Genomic DNA, 17,212 nt, shown 5'->3' with positions numbered 1-17,212 from the left:
ACATGTTGATTCCTGGAAGGTTGCGCGGAATGTTGATACTGTTGTCGGGGTCTATATGATGAATGGCCTGTGTGTCCGACAACACAGGTACGTACGTTCCAAGGTGTTTGAATGTATGGCTAGGGGTCGAGGTGAGTGGATAAACTTCAGTGAAGCTATCTAGGCAAGGAAAGGGGGAGTGTCTCCCTTTATTTTCACTTGAAGGGTGACTTTATGGTAACTATGACCTGAGGTCTGGTTTGGTAACCGAATGCAAAGGGATCCAGAGCTTACTTGACTTCTCCCCCACCATCTGCAGTCGATATAGTTCCCGAGTCGCGCACTGTTGCGTATTTGCTTTGATAAGCAAGGCACGCTGGTGGAATGCAGATCGAGGGAGGTGAAATGAGGCTGGGGTATCCGCCAGGCAGGTCAGTTATTTCCCCATGGGCTTGTCTAAAGGGCATCTACCTTGATTTAATTTAGAACCGAAGGGTATTTCTCAAGGGCAAGGTATCTCGTGGTGGTCTTCGAAGACGTCTAAGAAAAAGGAGTTTGATACGATTGGTCGATTTTGCAGACCTTGCAGCAAGTTTTGAGATAAAGCCTTCTGGCAGGGCGATTAAGCCCCCTCTTTAACCAAAGGGCCGGCTTGTTGCGTCTAGGAAGCCGCTAAACAGCACTACAAAGATGGCGAAGCACATCCTCGACCACGTTGGATCGGCGTCTGACCCAGACTGTGGGGTCGTTGGAATCTGAAAATAATATGCAGTACCGCTCTCGAAGGGCTGTGGACGTGGCAGGTCAGATGAAGGTAGGTGGCGTCGCTTTAGCCCCAAGGTCTTTCTACCTTACGTGCATGAACTCTGAGGAAATGTGGCTCAAGCAACGATGAAAATAATTTGCACAAGGATGTCTGCCCTACATTCAAACATCGCGCATTGGAGTGGCATCCCAGATATCCGAGGCAACATCACCATTGGCCTCTCCAAAGGTACGAAAACATTACGAGGAATGGTATGCTACTGTTTGGCATTCTCATCCAGAACGAGACCCCCCAAATCTTATCCGGGCCAGACGACCACCCTGCACACACCACAAGAGACAAAGATGGTTGACACCTATCCAAATGCGGGATCCCTTCAAAGCGCGACGTCGCAGGCTCCGGGTCTACTGGTGGATCGAGACGTCCCACGAACCACATGGCCCATTGGCGCGCCATAGCGTTGTATCCCCCTTAAGCGATTACGGCTTCTGGGAATTCATGCTTTGATTATGTCTCGGCCCCTAAGGCTGCATGAACTGCCGGCCTCGATGGCTCCTAGGGGCGCATCTATTCCGCCGTCACTTTTGTGGAGAGGACCCTCTTAGTCAAGACGAGGCTGATAAATATTGGATAACCATGATATCTCACAGTTCGTGTCAAGAACTGTGATATCACGCCTTCAGACACTCCAGAATCCTTCGGGTTTTGGCCATTGCCTCGCCATTTGTTCTCAGGCAACATGCCTTGGGCATACTCGAGACGTTCATTCGATTGCAGGTTCGTGTATCGAAGGTTGGGGGGTTACAGTGTGTGATATGTGGCATGGCGCTTCTGGCCAATGGGCCTCAGCTTCTATACCGCCACCAACGAAGCTTCTAAATATTCCGACTGGCTTTCCCTGCGACCACGAGGGGATCAATCGAGCCCCTACTTGCTCGCAAATTATCCTATTCATGATCCCTCGTGGTGGCCTTCATCAGGTTCGTGCTCTATTGGATATGTTTAGCTGCTCAGCCTTCTCCCTTTCCGTGATCTGGCTACACTCTACTGCTATATCAAACAAGCTCCAAGGATCCCAAAGTTCGTTGCCTGGTCCGAAAAGCCACTCTACGACTGATGTGATGAGAATTAAGGCAATGCATGGAATCAGGCTTCCTGAGCATAGGGAACAGCAAATGCCCACTCTACCGGGTCGGTGAGATGCAGCGGTCGAGGGCAGGTGCACCCTACGTTATCTAATAATTTCCCTGGGAGGCTGCGCTCTTTGTGTTGGTGGCACTTCCACCTACCTATAGCAAACCGGCGCCCTGGTGCTCCGCGCAGCGCAAGTCGGTTGGCCGGTACTTGCAAGGTATGATTGGCCTTCCCGCCGTCCCCCGTACGCTTGTATGCGGGGTCTCGTTCTTTTGCATCGTAGTCTCTTGACACTTGCAGGGCCCAGAGTAGTCCCGGAGCCAGCGTCTCGGTATCGATGCCGACTTGTGATTCGCGAAAACAGAGTCTCTTTGCGCTAGCACATACCGGCATGATCGGGCAAGGGTCAAAAGTGGACGAGTGCCCTCCGTGCGTGCTATCTATCAGTGCACGCAAAACCCGTTTTGGTACATGGGAGCTACTTTGGTCAGGTTTGAACTTTAAGCCTTCCTTAAATATCTGCCATCGACGAATTGGTGCCGGCTCTTGTAGCACAAGAATTGCGCTGCCAGTCCGTCCACGCTGCCTCACAGACGAGTCTGCTGTCCAGCATCAACGCCACCAGATCCAGGTAGAAGACGGACTGGAGAACAGCAGAAAAGCTGAACAGAAAAGGGTGTCTGTTCAGAATCATCAATTCAATCTCACACAGTCACACTTGATTGCAACCACATCTCTACATGGGCTTTCTATTCCGGTTTGTATTTCAGGTGGCCCCATGACCTCTCGACATCTCAACATGTGCAGACTGATGATTCAACCAGTGATATAGTCATTAAGAAAGACCACCTTACGTTATTCTATACAGCGGCTATTCCTAGTGTGGCTGATATATATACAAAGTATATCTACCCGCAATGATGATATCTAGTGTGACCGGTTCCTACCCGTACTCGTCGAAGAAGATTCTTGGGACTAAGAACATTCCTCACCTTGCAGAATATAGCCGTGATACATACTGCTCTAGCACAGATGAACGCTCATCATGAATGGGATGCACAGAGACATCGACATGAAGCAGAACAAAACAAAATAAGGAGCAGATGATAGCGGTCAATATTGCGAGCTGATCTGGCCCTTTCACGCAGCGACCCTGCAAGCTACCCAATCTTCCTTGTGAGTCGTGAGCTGGCGGATGGGCTAACACCACGTTCTTTTCAAGCCTAGCCGGGAGATTCACGCCGATCAATCGCATCGACTATAAGTCCATCAATCATCAACCTTGGACTTGAGTGACACTCTGGGTTCCGTCCAGATTGGAGAGTGACAGGGTCCCAATTAGGAGGGTGGTCCCAGACGGGGCTCAGACGAATCTCTCTTTTCAGTCCACCGTGAGATAATGGATCTCTAGAAGATCTCCAGCCGCAGGCACATACGTCGTTTGTGCTCTTGTACTCCCTGGTAGGAGTCGCACAGGAGTCGCACGAAGCATGGCGAGAGACAAAGGGACAATGGAACCCTTGTAGCTACAGACCGCTCGGCAACCAGGGCGCATGCAGGTGCAGCATCTGGCATGAATGATTGACACTTGGGGCTCTGTCTGCTTTGGTTCTGGTGCATGAGACGCATGCATACAACGGGAACTTGCTCGCCCATCCCCAGCCGTTGTGATTCGGCCCGCAGGCATACAAGTAGCAGCCTGATGCGCAGACACGGGCAATCAGCTTCGAGCCTTTGGACGATGCCGAGGATCTGCGGTTGGAAAATGTTGGCCGTTGTACTCCTCTCTCACTCTTCTCTCTCTCTGGCACTCTGCTGCTCCTCGTCGATCTATTAATGTCGCGCGGCTGCGTCCCAACTCGCAAAGGGGCCCTCTTTCGTCCTCTCGCAGGCGTCTGCGACTTCATGGCCTATCACGAACACCTCGACGCACCGCGCCCGTCGTTTGTCTTCCTCTTCCTATTATCACACATACACGGTGTGGCTGCCACAGTGCCAGCCGTCGAAACTCTGCTGCCTCAGGGACTGACTCTCGCATTCGTAAATTCCCAAGTCGAACTCAGCCAGAGCAGCGCAGCAGCCGGAAAGCTTCTGCCGTCATTCCCATACGGCCAAGTGGATTCCCGCGCCCGTCAGACCCCGGGTCGTCGCACTACACTCGGCATCGCAAACCCCTCCACTACGGTCCTGGCCCGGTGTATAGCGCCGCCTCGGGCCCAGGATTACCTTAGTTATCTGCCTGGCTAAGCCTCTTCTCCCCTCTCTGCCCGAGACAGGCTCTAGGAAGATGCGACCCGTGTCTGGCCCGTCTGGACCGACTACTACACAGGACCCGGTTCACACCATCATCTATCTCCTTTCCCTCTCGGCCCTGATCCTGCTCCGTCCTCCGGTACTCGATTGACCCTGGGCCCTTTTTGGAGATGGCGCTTCCTCGTAGCCGCGGAGCGGACTCTCGAGCGACGCTTGATTAAGGTAAGAAAGGCGAAGGGGCGCATCGCATCGTATCGCAAGAGATGCCGCTCTTGTGCGGGGCAATCGATGAGGGAATCAATCTTTCACTCCACTCCACTGTAAAGGCTCTCGGGGATAAACTCTAAACTCTAAACTCTAAATCCAGAATCCTAAAATAATTCAAATAAAATAAAATAAAACGCTCCCAAACCTAACAAGACCGCTACCACCAACAACAATCCCTATCTACAAATAAGAGAACCCCAAGATCCAGATCCAGATCCCCATCCATAATATCACGTGTCTCCCCCCCAAACAAGCCTCCTTCCCTTCCCTCCCGCTCCATCCTCCCCCCTACCAAAAAAAGCCACTCCTCAAACAGGAAGTATAGATCCGAGATTCTCTCTCGATCGCGGGGTTTCCAAAATCTCAGTGGCGCACTCCTATGTTCCCCGCCATCCAGGGTTGGGAGAGAGAAAGACTGGAGCCTGGAGTCTTTTTTTAGGGAGGGGTGGCTGAGGAGTGGTGTGATTTTTTTTTTTTTTTTGAGAGGGGTTTGGGGAGCGGGAGCGGGAGCTAGAACTGAGGCTGAGGCTTGGGGGAGGGATTGGGAATTGGGAATTGGGGGTTTGGGGTTTGGGGTTTGTTGATGTGTGAAGGAGAAAGAGGGAGGAAGGATTGGGATAGAGACTCGAGAGGAGGGAAGAAGAGCTTTTTGTTCTTATTATTGTTCGAAATAATTGTTCAAATAAGTATAGGATCGGGATGGCGGAAGTGAGTTCAGATGAGATGGTGGATTCTGCAATGAACATAGCGATCGAATCTAAATCATTCCCTCGGGTTTTCGAGGCGTATATTTACATGTCATGACCAAGTAAGTATCCTCGATCTCCTTGTACGTACATGTATGAGAAGAACTGGTTCTTGCTGTGCCTTGCAATCTCCTCATATTATAACATCCGGATCCTGCTCTCAGTTCACCGGCACCGGCTTCGATCCGAGATTGTGCAGAGCAGTATCCTCGAATCGATATGGTGTTGGGTATCCGCCTCCCCATCTCCCGGAAGCAAGATAAGCTTTCAGATGTATTGATCGCACTATGTTGACATCATCGGCGCAGTCTCCAAACGGCTGGGTCGGGATTGCACGCTCTTCATCCGAGACTGTGGATCGCCTGTAGATCTTGGATAGAGCCAAGTAATTCCCTGCCTGAACAGTGGAGTAGGAGAGGGTGGCCTGCGTATTTCGGAACCTCACGCCGACAAACTCAAGCCCGCACCCTCGTCGGTATCCAAGGCCATGCCGTCTTCTGCGAAAGAGCCTTGGATCTCCTCCTCGGTAGCCTCCATACCTTCGGAACTCATCAGGTTGTTGTTCTTATCCTCCGCTACACCATCGTTGTCAGCATCAAGGGCATTTTTGTACGGACGTGATAAATAGAACTTACTCTTTGCCTCAACCAGCAGGTTCTCCTGCACCTCACAATCAACCAAGATACTATCCTCCCCAATCACACTCCGCTTTCCAAGGATACATCCCGTCAGTTTGCATCCCTTACCCACGACCACCCCGTCCATCAACACACATCTCGTAAGCTTCGCTCCTGATTTAATCTGGCAGTTCGCTCCGATGACGCATTCCTTGATCGAGCATTTTTCCTCGACGGTGACGTTCTCGGCGAGCAAGCAGTCAGGGCGCGTGACGGTGGTTTTGGAGGCGATGCCTTCTGGATAGGCGACCTTGGATTGGTGCGCGAAGGGGGAAGAGGCCTCTCGGCCAAGGTTCTCGATTGAGTCGAGTTTCGCCAGCTGCAGGGAGATGGAGAGGAGTAGAGGCGCCGTGTCAACTCGACGGATGAGGGGGACAGTGGGGGTCTTAGGGGTGGGTTTGGAAGGGTGGATGTAGGCCAGTATCGGTGGGATGACGAGCTGGTCGGAAGCTTCTGGCGCTTGAAGCTTCGATGTCCTAGTCGTGCTTAGGCTCGCGAAGTCAACGTCGTCTGTAGGTGCATCTTGCAAGAGATTGTCGTCCTTGGCGGCAGAGTCAGGGTTCCGAAAGACCTCCCTAAGTCCTAGTTTATCGCCTAGACCATCTTGCCATCCGGCCTTGGCCCACCACCCAATTACATCCTCGCCAATGCTGTCAAAGTGCTCGTTCAAATTTATCATGTCGAGGACCCAGGCTGGAAAGATATAAATATGTGCATCACGGTGCGAGCTCAGCATTCGTATCCGAGAGTGGGCACGGACGAGGCTGTGTCGAATAGGTAGCGTCTTCTTCTCCTCGGTGATATCGTTAAGGGTGTCAGTTGGCACAGAGTAGACTAGCCTTGACACATGTGACAGCAATGAACTCTTCGGCGGTGGGACTGAGAGAGTTTCTAATGGCGATGTAGCGATGAAGTCGGTTTCCTCGCCCTTGACAATGGTCTCGCCCTTGGTTTCATACCAAACTCCAAGACCACCTTTTCGACCCCCTCTGGGACTATCAAGGGCCGTCTTTGGACTGCGACCACCTGCATCTGCCCCACCAAGGCCAGCTTCCTTAACCATCCATGATTCGATCAAGGACTCACCACCAAGTTCACACACGAGATCACAAGGGAGGACAATGAAGTCCCCGTTGATGGCAGCGCGAACTTCTGGTAAGCGGAAGATTTGAGCGGTACCTGTGTTCTGGTCGAGATCTTTAGGCGCCAAGATATTGGGTTTCGGAAGAGGAAGTCCAGTAAGGTGGGGATTGGTATTCATTGCCGCCTCGATCGCCGGGGCAGATGAGGGCGGGGCAATAAGGGTAATATCTAATTTATGAATAAGTCTATGTATGGACCAAAGAGCAGAGAAGCAGAGTAGACGGCATGGATTGCAAAAGAAGGGGATATATGATCACATGACAATGCTCATACTTGACGAGCTCAGGTGCAAACGCTTGAATTCAAGAATAACAGACTGAAGATAGCCTCAAATATCACTTCAATGCCCCAAGTAAATTAACTCACTTGTAACGCCCATACGATAGCAGAAGTCTATGGGGTACCAGACCATCGGCCGGTTCGCAATGGGGATGAGGGCCTTGGGATTCTCATCTGGATTGGTGGTAAAGGTGGGAAACGATGATCCAGGGCCGCACAGAATAAGGGCCTGAAAGCCAGGGGCTGGCATTGTGAGTGCATGAGGCATAGCTGTGATTCTCTTGGCCAGAACCAGGGTTCGAATTGGCTTGACTCTCTGTCCTTCTCCGGTCTCTCTGCTAGAGTCCCTCTCTGCGGGCTACTCAATTCTTGACAGATATGCAACTTTGCAAGAGCAACAAATGGCTGCTCGTATGATCAACTGACCAAGGGAGCAAATAGGAGGATCCTTTCGGAGGCGGTCGTGAAGAGAAGAAAGCAGTGTTCGTCGTGCTGTGACTGTTGTCCGCGATATCAAAATAAAAAGTTGGCGATAAGTCAGCGCTTAGTCATCTACCTATGATCATCCTACGCGCGGCTGAATCACGTGCATAGCCTATCACGTGTATACCTCGGCACAGACGGTTATTGGATCCCGTCGCGGTGGAAACGACCGAAAGTCAACAAATCCATCAACTCCATCAGCTCCCTCCCAGCCTCACGCTTTTCCGTCTCCCCTTTTCCGTCTCCCCTTTCAATGCGCCATCCCCCATCTCCCTCCTTTTGCGCCGTGCGATCCTGATCGGCTCTTCTATAATCTACACGTCAACTAAGGACGGCTTTCGCGCGACTGCAATGATCAATCCATAACACCATGTCCTATCCCTACGACCGATCGCGCAGACAGCACCGCGGCACCTTCACCTACTGGCTACCCTTGGTTTTCACTGTGACTGTTGCGACTGTTGGTATTGCGGCTTGGATATGGAGTGAGCGAAAAGACGACGACGAGGACCAGCTTCCTCCTCCCCCTCCAGGACCTGGCTATCCACCCCCAGGTCCTGGATATCCACAGCAGGGCTTCCCACCCCCTCCCGGAAGCTATCCACCACCCCCTCCTGGAGACTATCCAGGACCACCTCCTGGAAGTTATCCACCTCAAGCTCCGGGCTACCCTCCAGCGCCTGGTTACCCTCCTCCACCAGGGGAGCCGTATGGCAGGAACCCAGATGGCAGCATCCGAACGGGACCACCGTCCTATAACGATGGGCGCCCCGGCGAAGCTGCGTACGGACCTCCACAACCCTCACAACCACAAGGCTACTTTGCGCAGATGTCTGGCGCGCTAGGTGGGGCGCTGCGCAGAACCCCTAGTCCTCAGCAATTCATCGATGGTGCGAGCAGGAGCGTAGCGGCTGGAGTCGCGGCCGCGGGTGCCGTTGTTGGAAGTGCTTTGTCCTCGATTAGAGAGGAGGATAAGAATGCGTATACGGATCATAAGACGTGGTCGGAGGAGGCAGAAGCACGGGCTCCTGGCGCAAGTCCCGGCCCGCCTTCACAGGGCATTGAGATGCGATCTGCGAGCGAGGAGGGTCCATCTACTGCACGAGTGCCGGTAACTACTGGACGACGGAAGACGGTGGCTATTGTTGTGTCTGCTGACACAAATGATGATGGCGTGTTGGATGAGGAGGACACTTTCCATGAGCATGCTGTATGTATTCTCTCTTACTGCATGAAATATACTAACGAGACAGTCCATTCTATCCCATCTCCCTCGCAACACCGACTTCTCGAAGATACGTCTATTCGTCCTCATCTACGCACCCGGATTAAAGGAGCATCCACTTGACTCCGCGGCCAATCGCCCACCGGGATCTCTCAGCTCCTCATTCTCCAACATTGGTCATGATCAAGCACAAACCCCTACCGACGAGAAACCACCGTAAGTTCTCCCATTTCTACCTGGAATCTGTCCTGACAATTCCAGATTCTCCTCGTCTAATTCTCCAGCATTCAATGCCATCTACTCTGAAGCTCTTGCCCTCGTCGAAAAAGATACCATGGTTCTCCCCTTTACCACCTCCTCAGGACACATCCACATACTACGCCACCTCAACCCCGAAATCGTATACCTCCAAGAGTCACTCGCAGGTTCCAACGGCGAACTCATCACACATCTCCAAAGCTGGCTACGCCAAGACGTTGTTCTGGTCGTCGGGGCTGAAGGAGGCGGTGGGTTGGCAGATAGCGAGTCGGAGGCTGAACAGCCGTCGAAGGAGAACCAATGGTGGAGGAGTGAGGAGAGAGTTGGACTTGGACGCGGGGTGGTTGTGGTTGAAGGGTTGAGGGTCGGTGATGACTGGGCTAGGAGAGTGGAAAACAAGGAATGATCTGTCGATGGAAAAGGGGGAGTTGTGATGTATGATTGTCTTTTATCTATTGAATGATTTACGGATTTGGCACTGGACGGCAGACTTTAATTTATACTTAGCTATGACCGGTTCCCGTGCCAGCCTTTTTTAATGCCTCGTGTATTGCGGTTCCTTGTTCCTTCATCCCTGAGAAAGATATTCTGGACATCCTGGACTGGAATTTTGAGGCTGATGCTCTGCTTTGGAATTGGGGAGTATATAATCCTAGGGTAAGACCGCAACCACGATAGCAGTTTGAGACTCAAGAAAGACACACTTGAAAGCAAGTATGAATACAACTTGGCGATGTATCTGGTCTTGTATAAGTTACTCTACTTACTCCCTCTTCATCAATAGGTAGGTAATTCCAGCCTTGCAATCACGTGCCCGATTCCGTCTCGCTTCGTTCGAACTTCCATCCAAAGCATCCAACCAACCCCACCAAACCCCACAGCTCGACTGCGACTCTCTCCAGTAGCAAGGGGACACAATGTCGCACGCACGCATAGAAGAAGTCTCGGACTCGGATCCCGAGTACGCCAGCGACCCGTCCGAAGACGACATCGAAGACTTCGACGAGCGCGAGATCATCAAAGCACGCGGTCCCAAACCATCACAAGTCCCACGACCCGCGAACCCCTCGCTCCTGAACCCCAGCGCCGTGCCGTCCGTCTCCAAAGACGGCATTGAGTTCCAGTCAACGGAGGATGATTCTAAGTATAAGGATTTCCAATGCATATACCCGATCTACTTCGACCGCAACCGCTCGCGGAAAGAGGGTCGACGAGTAGGGATTGAAGGCGCGGTGGAGAACCCATTGGCGCGCGAGATTGTTGCGGCATGTGGGAGGCTGCGGTTAGAGACACTGTTCGAACCGACTAAGATCCATCCGAAGGATTGGGCGAATCCGGGGAGGGTGAAGGTCAAACTAAAGGGCGGGCAGAATCCGATGATTAAAAATAGTGCGTCTCCTTGTTGCTTCTCTTTCCTGCGTTGTTAAAGGGGGCCGAGCTGACGAGCGCGATTTGTGTAGAGCATCACCTCTATACTCTCATCTCCAAGCATCTGATAGCGAATCCTACCACCGTAGAGTCGGCAATCAGAGTCCGCGTGCCTGGGTTACCGCCCCCTGACCCGAAGAAAGAATATCCGAAACCCGCGGTGCCGAAAGGATGGAAGATTGGAACCTTATTGCCATATTATAGTCCAGGTCTTAGTGGAGGGGGAGTGAGCGAGAACTTCCTAAAGGATATGATGGCTGAAATGGGTGCTGGTGGTATGCCTGGGATTCCAGGGATGCCAGGGATGGCGGGACTGGGCGGAGAAGGAAGTGGTGGGGAAGCGCGAAAGAAGGACAAAAAGGACAAGAAGAAGAAATAAAAGTCGAGAGGATGCTAACACGGATGAGCAGACTTTGCGTCAAGAGATGCGAGCCCCATGCTGGATGTGGGGATTAGTACCCAGATCCATGCCCCAAACACAGCATTCTCCCCTTTAGCTAAAGAAAACAGAAGCTGGAGTTAGCTCACGCTTTGTAGCGCTATCATTCGCAAGCGCGTGTGTTTAGGCAGAAGCAGGAATTAGATAAGATCCTGATACGGAGTTATTATTTATATCAGACGTTGATAAGAGGAGTTTATTTTCTACTTATTCCCGTCTCTTGTTATAAGCGGCTACACAGTTGTGAGCATGATTTGCGTTTGGAATATGTGAAAGGGGACAGATCTTGCTGAGAAGAAAAGAGTGCAGAGGAGTAAGGTTGAAGAGAGAATATAACATACCTGTAGCATCCTTGCCATCTTCAAGGTCATCGTCCAAGATAATTACTTCAGATTTCCGCTTCATCTTGGTGCCTAGAAAGGTAGAGTCAGGTTGAGTCATAAAGTTCTTGAAGAGTTGTGTGAAGAAGATGCTTACGGTAGGAAGGGAGCGAACGAGAGAGACAAGTCGTAGATCTACTTTCGCTTAATATCTGAAGACAATAGTCAAAGTGAATAATACAAGAACTGTAGTACGACTTGAGGAGGATGTCTGTAGAGGGTATAGATGCTAGAAGCTAAAGACGAGGTAATAGACAGAGATAATCAGATCTATTCAGAGACTTGATCGAAATAGAAACTACGAGTATTCGTACGAACGCTCTGTAGCTTAGAGTATCCTAGGGTGTAAAGGCTTGTGGGTAGGCGAAAGGACGAGAGTTCAAGAGATCGAGAAGGTCTTTGTAGTAGAACGGGTGATAGAAAGGGTGCTCGAGGGACAAAGAAGCGAGGTCAACGGAGAGTAGTAGACAATCAAATTAGACAGCCAAAGAGAAATGACCACTGGGGTAGATCTTGTGAAAGAATACAGAGAAGGGTATCGAGAGAAGACTCGAGAGAAATCTGTTCAACAAGGGCATTTCCTTGTAACCACATCACTTTCATGACTTTGAGAGATTTTTGGACTTCAGATCCATCAACTAATGAACCGTGACGTCTCTTCTCAAGACGTAAATCAGGCCGTTGACTGATCACACCTTTCTCAACCAACGACCTCAAGAACTTTAGGTATCTACTTTAACAACCATAACCACTCTTGTGTCTAAGATCTACGCTCCCCGAAGGAGAGAAGAACAAATGTTCTGGTTCTAAAGCATTCTTAAACTCTGATTTTCAACATCTCAAAAATCTTGAATGACTAGCCACGAGGGTTATATTCATTGAGACTTCTGCGCTCGCAGATTCTGACGCCGAGTTATTCTTCCTCCAAATTATGCGAAAGTCTTCTCGTTTCACCTGTTAACATTCTTTCTTTGCCATGTTGCTAAAATAACAGTCAACAGGTCTCGATGCTGCTAGGCAGCAGAACTCCGGCCGCGCTCAAGCGCCGTCTCCCAGCCTCTCATCATCATCATCTCGCACGTTGACTTCGGAATCACCCAAAGCCATGGGAAGATTTAGGTACAAACGTCGGAGGAGAGACCCAGATTTGATTGTTCTGGATGAATCTGAATCCGAGTCAGAGACAAACCCCAACGATCCAAGGGATAGAGTAATAATAGATATTGAAGAGTTGGAGGAGAAGCTCGAAGACGAGATTTTTCAAGCACCGCCGAAAAAGCTACAAAATAGCATCATCGAGAGGAATTCACTGATCGTACCACCGCTTACAGAGATCCGAGAGACTCTGTGGGAAGGTTCTCGTCTCCGGGCCGATACAACAGTCGAATGCCTCGATGGAAGCTTCCTACATATTAAGGGAATCGTCAAAAACCTTCAAACCGATGCTATAACTCTCCGGGGTTGGGAACTAAGGAGAACTCGAGACTCGCGTGGCCTGTTGCCAAAGAAACTCAATGAGCTCTACTATATCTTCCAGGTCGATCTCGATGATAAGCGGGAGTTACGAGAACAAAGCGTTGTCGAGATGGACTTGAGCAGGCTAAGAAAGATGCGGAAGCTGATTCGCACGAATCAACCTTTTCCAACGCATTCCTTTCGATCTACTTATTCGGCAGAAAATGAGAAGTACATCGAAGATAATGAGAACTACATCGAAGACAATGAGGTCTTGGTCGTCCGGTGGAAGTATGTTACGACGTATGAGAACGCAAAAGCTCGAGTGACGAATTCGGGATCCTCCCGCAACTATCATAGCCGACAGATGGTTATGCTTTCTAGAGACGAATGCGATGGCCCCGATTTCAGTATTCCTCCCTACGCGCAAAGATTTGCCTGGCGGGGTGACCTGGCCCCAGAGTCACAGGAGATGAAAAGATCTCGAAACCCTCATCCAGCAACTAAGGATACGGTTATTATCGACATTTCTGACGACGGGGATGAGAAGGAGTCAAAGCAAACACAGCGAAAAGCATTGGTAGCTGGTCAAGCCAAGATCAATATTTCTGCCAATGACTTCAATGAAGTCAACTCTCGAAAGTTTGTAGAGATTATCCGTCGTAGATTTGAAGCGGCGTTGATGCTCCAGGAAAACAAACTCCCCCAAAATCCTACGCTCTCGACTGCTGTCACGCAGAAATGCACCTCCGGTTCTACGCAGAAATACACCTACGGTGATGCTTGTGAGTGGTCTATGATTTCCTGTGGATTGTATGTTGCTAATGTACCTTAGTCTGCGGGGCAGGTGGGATGACCCGCGCTGCTGAGATGGCGGGCTATAAAGTGGTATGGGGCCTAGATTTCAACCCTAACGCTGCTACAACATGGCGAGCGAACTTCCCTGCCGCGAGGATGTACGAGATGTGGGCAGACGAGCTTTGCTGCTATTCGAGAGACGATCTTATAGTAGAGGTGCTTCATCTATCACCGCCGTGTCAAGTCTGGTCCCCGGCGCACACTCGGGCTGGGCAGGACGACGAGATGAACTTTGCCTCTCTCTTTGCCGTTCAAGAACTCTTGCACAAAGCAAGGCCGAGAATTGTGACGTTAGAGCAGACATTTGGCATTCTGCATGACCAATTTCGACAGCCTTTCAATTCGCTCATTAGAATGTTCATCGATCAGGGGTTTTCTGTTAGCTGGCAGGTTATCGACTTGCAGAACTATGGTCTGCCGCAGAGAAGAAGAAGATTGATAATTATTGCCGCCGGGTCAGTATCCTTAGTACGCGTTCTTTCAATGTCTTGCTAACACTCCCCCAGCCCCGGCGAGACTATCCCCCAGCTTCCCAAACCCACACACTCCGAATCAGGACACGGCGGATTAAAGCCCTACACGTCGGCGCGCAGCGTGCTCTCTTCCATCCCCCGAAACGCAGCTAATCATGACATCCAAGCCGCTCAAACAAAGGCGACCTACATCCCCTGGGACGACTCCAGCATAATCCCAAACTGTATCACGACGGGGGGCGCCAATGGCAGAGGACATCCCAGCGGGACGCGGGGGCTCACGCAGCGAGAATTCGCAAGCCTGCAGACCTTTCCCCACACGCATGTTTTCAAGGCGAAAGCGATCCGGAAGCAGATCGGAAATGCGGTGCCGCCAATGGTGGGCAAGGTTATCTTGACGTGTGTGCGGAAGCATCTGGAGAAGTTTGACGAGGCGGAGGAGAAGGAGTTGAGAGCGGAGCGTGGAGAAAAGGATTGATGTTTGTGAGTTTTGCGCTGGAGGGGATACATTATGGCTTTGCGATGGGATGGATAGTACAATCAGTACTTGAGATGGGATTGTTTTTCGCCATGGTACTCTGATAATGGGCAGGGTGTTGACTCTTGAGGAAATTATCTGGCTGTTCTGAAGAAGAGATGTCCTTTTCTCTCCTTGGGGTCACTTTCGGAATCCACTTCATGCGTGGTCTTTGTCTTGCTCCCCTCGAAATGGCTATCTCCAGGCATCCTTCGAATACGGAGGAGGGGAAAAGCTCTTTCCTACTTCCTCTTCAAGACTCGACCATGAATAAATTGTCTATTCAATAGAGTTCCCTATCCAACTCCTGTTTCTGACTTCGCACGTCGACATGTGTGAATTCTTCTTAAATCAGCTTTACGGGGATGCAAATAAATATGAAGGTAAGTTCTTCTGTGGTTTTGGGAATAAGGAAGGATATGATATGGTGATGGTGATTCGGTTCTTTAATGGGCTTGCTGGAGCTGCTGTATAGATCTATGGGTCAGGTAGGTAGGTAGGTAATATGAAGCGATACAGCAGTTTTTGAATTTCTAGACAGCTATATGATTAGAGGGTAATGATGATGATGATGGTGGATGATGGTGGATGATGATGATGATGACACACCTGGGTCCTGGACTATGATCCTCACAGAAAGCACTCGGCGTACCCTCGGTACGAAGTTAATCCTCATTCATGTTTCGTTTCATTCCTTATACAATCAAATAATCACAGAACCGTCTGTCGAACAATTACTTTGAACAACAAGTATAAAGTAATGATATTTGTATCTATGTTTATATATGTATATATATCTCTGTTGCGAGTTTCGCTGCAGAATGGTGGTTCCTGAAAATCGCGGGGAAACTAAGGTTCAGAGCTAGGCACACGTCACTGACTACTTCATCAACATTAAATATATCGTCATTACTCGTCCAAAATCAAGGTTCTGAACATATGGTAAGTAAGTTATGAAAAAAATGGGTAATAATATATAAAAGAGCAAAATCCGCACTTTCTTTCTTCCCTCTCCAATTTTTCAACCCTCTCAGAACGATCTCGAGAATAAAAAGGAAAGACACGAAACGAACGATGTATATTCCCGGAGTCCAAAATGTGTTTACTGCAGGTCTGGCTTTGACTGGATCTATGATGAAACGTTCGTTTTTCCCCTCTTTTGCTATCCTTCTTCTACGTTGGATAGATAGGAAAGCTAATTTTATACAAAATAGCGGAAACCATCTCATCAGGCAAGATCCTCGATTTCGAAGTACAGAAGTGTATCGATGAAGACGGGAACCAGCGCTGCAGCAAGCCGTTCCTGGTGCACAAAGCGACATGCTACCAGATAGAATGGAGCTCCGAAGGCGCATTGTCCCACACGACGGTGGAGGTTCGGGACGCGGGGTCCAATGAGTTGGTGTTTTATAGGGATACGAATGGAGAGTGGACGCCGGAGAAAGGGGAGGTGAGTGCTTTTTTTTTTCCTTTTCTGATGATGATTCTGGGGAGATGATGAGAGGAGGGGGGAAGTGTGGAATTGTGCTGATGAGTGATGCGGTGTAGTTGGTGTATGTGGATTTCAAACCGAAGGTCTGGAAGCAGGGGAATAAGACAGTCGAGTATACGGTGGAGACTTGCAAATGAGAGAGTTGATGAGTGATAGCAAGCTGCTGCTGCTATAATGTATAAACATGGTTCTCCGAGAGGATGTATCTATCTATCTATTATCATCCCTGGGAATATTCCGGAGATTCTCTAATCTAAAAAGATATGAATCTACCCATTCATCCATTCAATATCACTAAATATCCCAGCAATGTTAAAATACTTGACAAATCCACAAAGTGATATTTCCGAATCCGGGATACAGAATGGACTATATCACATCAAGATATAAGATCCATCCAGTTGCAGAAACAAAACAAAATAAAGCAAATCATCATTCCCTTAAGGACCCTCTCAAGCACAGCCTCTCCCCTCTTTCCACAAACGGGATGCGAAATGATCCTATCACCAACTTCAAAATGGGTCATGACGAATCCATCCAGTACCCTATACATTCCTCTATATCCCTCCGTTCTCTGTGATTATCATTTCATTCTAGAATTTCTGGGTAAAAATACAAAGGTTCTACAGTAAGGAATTGCTGGTGGTGTATTCATAAGGTAGGCTACTCATCCTCAACCAACCCCTTGAAAATCTCACCTCTCTTTCGTCCGGGTCTTTCTTTCTTTCTTTCTTTCTTTCTTTCATCTCCATCTTACTAACTCTTCCATATAGACTTATGTATCTATCAAATCACAACTCCCTAGTATAATATAATTCTCTCTCCGAAGTCTCCTCTCCGGGCTTTATTTAAACCACATTGATATTGTTGAACCGTGCACAACTGCGAAGCAGTGGAAGTCCACAGATACCTTTTCTGCCTCTCCTATTCATTCCCCGTTCAACGAACGTCTGGTTTCCT

General features: G+C 49.7%; 6 protein-coding genes across 6 annotated transcripts; 4 read left to right on the top strand and 2 right to left on the bottom strand.

Annotated features, from left to right (window-relative positions):
* Positions 1–2,752: 2,752 nt before the first annotated feature.
* On the bottom strand, positions 2,753–3,534 carry M430DRAFT_68432 (hypothetical protein). The gene has a single exon (XM_024869350.1). It carries the CDS (start codon positions 3,132–3,134, stop codon positions 2,868–2,870), a length of 267 nt encoding a protein of 88 aa, XP_024719321.1. The 5' UTR covers positions 3,135–3,534; the 3' UTR covers positions 2,753–2,867.
* A 1,731-nt stretch (positions 3,535–5,265) lies between these two features.
* M430DRAFT_36380 (hypothetical protein) lies at positions 5,266–7,735 on the bottom strand. Its single transcript, XM_024866920.1, has 3 exons — positions 7,332–7,735; positions 5,781–7,133; positions 5,266–5,720 (listed from the first exon to the last, which is right to left on the bottom strand). The coding sequence occupies exons 1-3, from the start codon at positions 7,492–7,494 to the stop codon at positions 5,587–5,589; spliced, it is 1,650 nt and encodes a 549-aa protein (XP_024719320.1). The 5' UTR covers positions 7,495–7,735; the 3' UTR covers positions 5,266–5,586.
* Positions 7,736–8,097: 362 nt separating this feature from the next.
* On the top strand, positions 8,098–9,616 carry M430DRAFT_105316 (hypothetical protein; the record flags this gene model as incomplete). The annotated part of the gene is made up of 4 exons (XM_024861001.1): positions 8,098–8,281; positions 8,429–8,937; positions 8,981–9,168; positions 9,214–9,616. 4 exons carry the CDS (start codon positions 8,098–8,100, stop codon positions 9,614–9,616), a joined length of 1,284 nt encoding a protein of 427 aa, XP_024719319.1.
* Positions 9,617–10,082: 466 nt separating this feature from the next.
* Positions 10,083–11,325, top strand: M430DRAFT_125476 (hypothetical protein). The gene is made up of 2 exons (XM_024861951.1): positions 10,083–10,599; positions 10,671–11,325. Exons 1-2 carry the CDS (start codon positions 10,128–10,130, stop codon positions 11,015–11,017), a joined length of 819 nt encoding a protein of 272 aa, XP_024719318.1. The 5' UTR covers positions 10,083–10,127; the 3' UTR covers positions 11,018–11,325.
* A 1,237-nt stretch (positions 11,326–12,562) lies between these two features.
* M430DRAFT_44108 (hypothetical protein) lies at positions 12,563–14,974 on the top strand (the record flags this gene model as incomplete). Its single annotated transcript, XM_024867668.1, has 3 exons — positions 12,563–13,697; positions 13,748–14,225; positions 14,277–14,974. 3 exons carry the CDS (start codon positions 12,563–12,565, stop codon positions 14,719–14,721), a joined length of 2,058 nt encoding a protein of 685 aa, XP_024719317.1. The 3' UTR covers positions 14,722–14,974.
* Positions 14,975–15,789: 815 nt separating this feature from the next.
* On the top strand, positions 15,790–16,389 carry M430DRAFT_144179 (hypothetical protein; the record flags this gene model as incomplete). The annotated part of the gene is made up of 3 exons (XM_024862873.1): positions 15,790–15,901; positions 15,975–16,210; positions 16,309–16,389. Exons 1-3 carry the CDS (start codon positions 15,835–15,837, stop codon positions 16,387–16,389), a joined length of 384 nt encoding a protein of 127 aa, XP_024719316.1. The 5' UTR covers positions 15,790–15,834.
* Positions 16,390–17,212: the final 823 nt, after the last annotated feature.

The sequence above is a fragment of the Amorphotheca resinae genome, assembly GCF_003019875.1.
Source record: "Amorphotheca resinae ATCC 22711 unplaced genomic scaffold M430scaffold_9, whole genome shotgun sequence".
Lineage (NCBI taxonomy): Eukaryota > Fungi > Ascomycota > Leotiomycetes > Helotiales > Amorphothecaceae > Amorphotheca > Amorphotheca resinae.
The sequence above is the reverse complement of the archived record's forward strand: the minus strand, read 5'-3'. Positions and strand labels throughout refer to the sequence as shown.

Bases quoted from the DNA above. Each gene is read 5' to 3' on its own strand.
- M430DRAFT_68432 (XM_024869350.1), bottom strand. From the start codon at position 3,134: ATGCGATTGATCGGCGTGAATCTCCCGGCTAGGCTTGAAAAGAACGTG.
- M430DRAFT_36380 (XM_024866920.1), bottom strand. From the start codon at position 7,494: ATGCCAGCCCCTGGCTTTCAGGCCCTTATTCTGTGCGGCCCTGGATCA. The intron at 7,134-7,331 runs GTGAGTTAATTT...TTCATAAATTAG, and splicing joins CTATCGTATGGGCGTTACAA to ATATTACCCTTATTGCCCCG. The intron at 5,721-5,780 runs GTAAGTTCTATT...ACGATGGTGTAG, and splicing joins CCTGCTGGTTGAGGCAAAGA to CGGAGGATAAGAACAACAAC.
- M430DRAFT_125476 (XM_024861951.1), top strand. From the start codon at position 10,128: ATGTCGCACGCACGCATAGAAGAAGTCTCGGACTCGGATCCCGAGTAC. The intron at 10,600-10,670 runs GTGCGTCTCCTT...CGATTTGTGTAG, and splicing joins GAATCCGATGATTAAAAATA to AGCATCACCTCTATACTCTC.